The sequence below is a fragment of the Egretta garzetta genome, unplaced genomic scaffold (assembly GCF_000687185.1).
Source record: "Egretta garzetta isolate BGI_Z169 unplaced genomic scaffold, ASM68718v1 scaffold1894, whole genome shotgun sequence".
Classification (NCBI taxonomy): domain Eukaryota; kingdom Metazoa; phylum Chordata; class Aves; order Pelecaniformes; family Ardeidae; genus Egretta; species Egretta garzetta.
This window is the reverse complement of record NW_009259466.1, coordinates 8,291-8,902: the sequence shown is the minus strand read 5'-3', so window position 1 is coordinate 8,902 and position 612 is coordinate 8,291. Positions and strand designations below refer to the sequence as shown.

Sequence of the window (612 nt, the reverse complement as noted above, 5' to 3'; positions counted from 1 at the left end):
CGTTCACACCGCCGCCGGCCGTAACGAGCGCGTGGGGTGACGAGGCAGGGCCAGGTCTCCTCTGCACCGGTCCCTGCTCTGCCAGCCCCTGCCTTTGCCAGGGCGGCTTTTTGGCCAAGCTGGGCCAGGCCTGGCAGAGCTGGGGAAGGGAGATTCCCCTCCCTCTGGCACGGGGCCGGACGGCCGCAGGGCTCAGGGGCGGCTTCAGCAGGCAGCGAACCTCCCCTTGGCACAAAGCCAGGGCAGGGGGGGCACACAGGAGGCTGGGCAGTCCCCAGCCGAGGCGGGGGACAGATAGAGCAGCAGAGAAGCCCAGCAAAGCCCTCAGCGCAAGCATCTGACATCAAACGGCGCTTCCTGCTCGCCGGCGCCGACACGCAACCGGCAGCGAGGCCCCGCACAGGAAGGAAGCGGTTTTACCTTCATCTCTGCTCGCTTCGGAGGGGAGATTTTGGCATCGTCTACTTTGATCTCCCCCTCAGGCATCTTGTTGAGGCACTGGAGGATGATCCGGAGGGACTGCCGCATCTCCTCCACGCGGCACAGGTACCTGTGGGACCCCCCACGCCGTTCAGGACCCGCGCCCCGCGTGGTGGGCAGCCGCAGGGAGGC

General features: G+C 67.6%; 1 protein-coding gene across 1 annotated transcript in view; it reads right to left on the bottom strand.

Annotated features, from left to right (window-relative positions):
• Positions 1-612, bottom strand: part of NDUFS2 (NADH:ubiquinone oxidoreductase core subunit S2) — a gene marked incomplete at its 5' end in the record, with an annotated part of 4,043 nt that overhangs the window by 800 nt on the left and 2,631 nt on the right. The window contains 1 exon segment of the mRNA XM_035892723.1: positions 421-610. Within this exon segment, the coding sequence (XP_035748616.1) occupies positions 421-610 (190 nt within the window).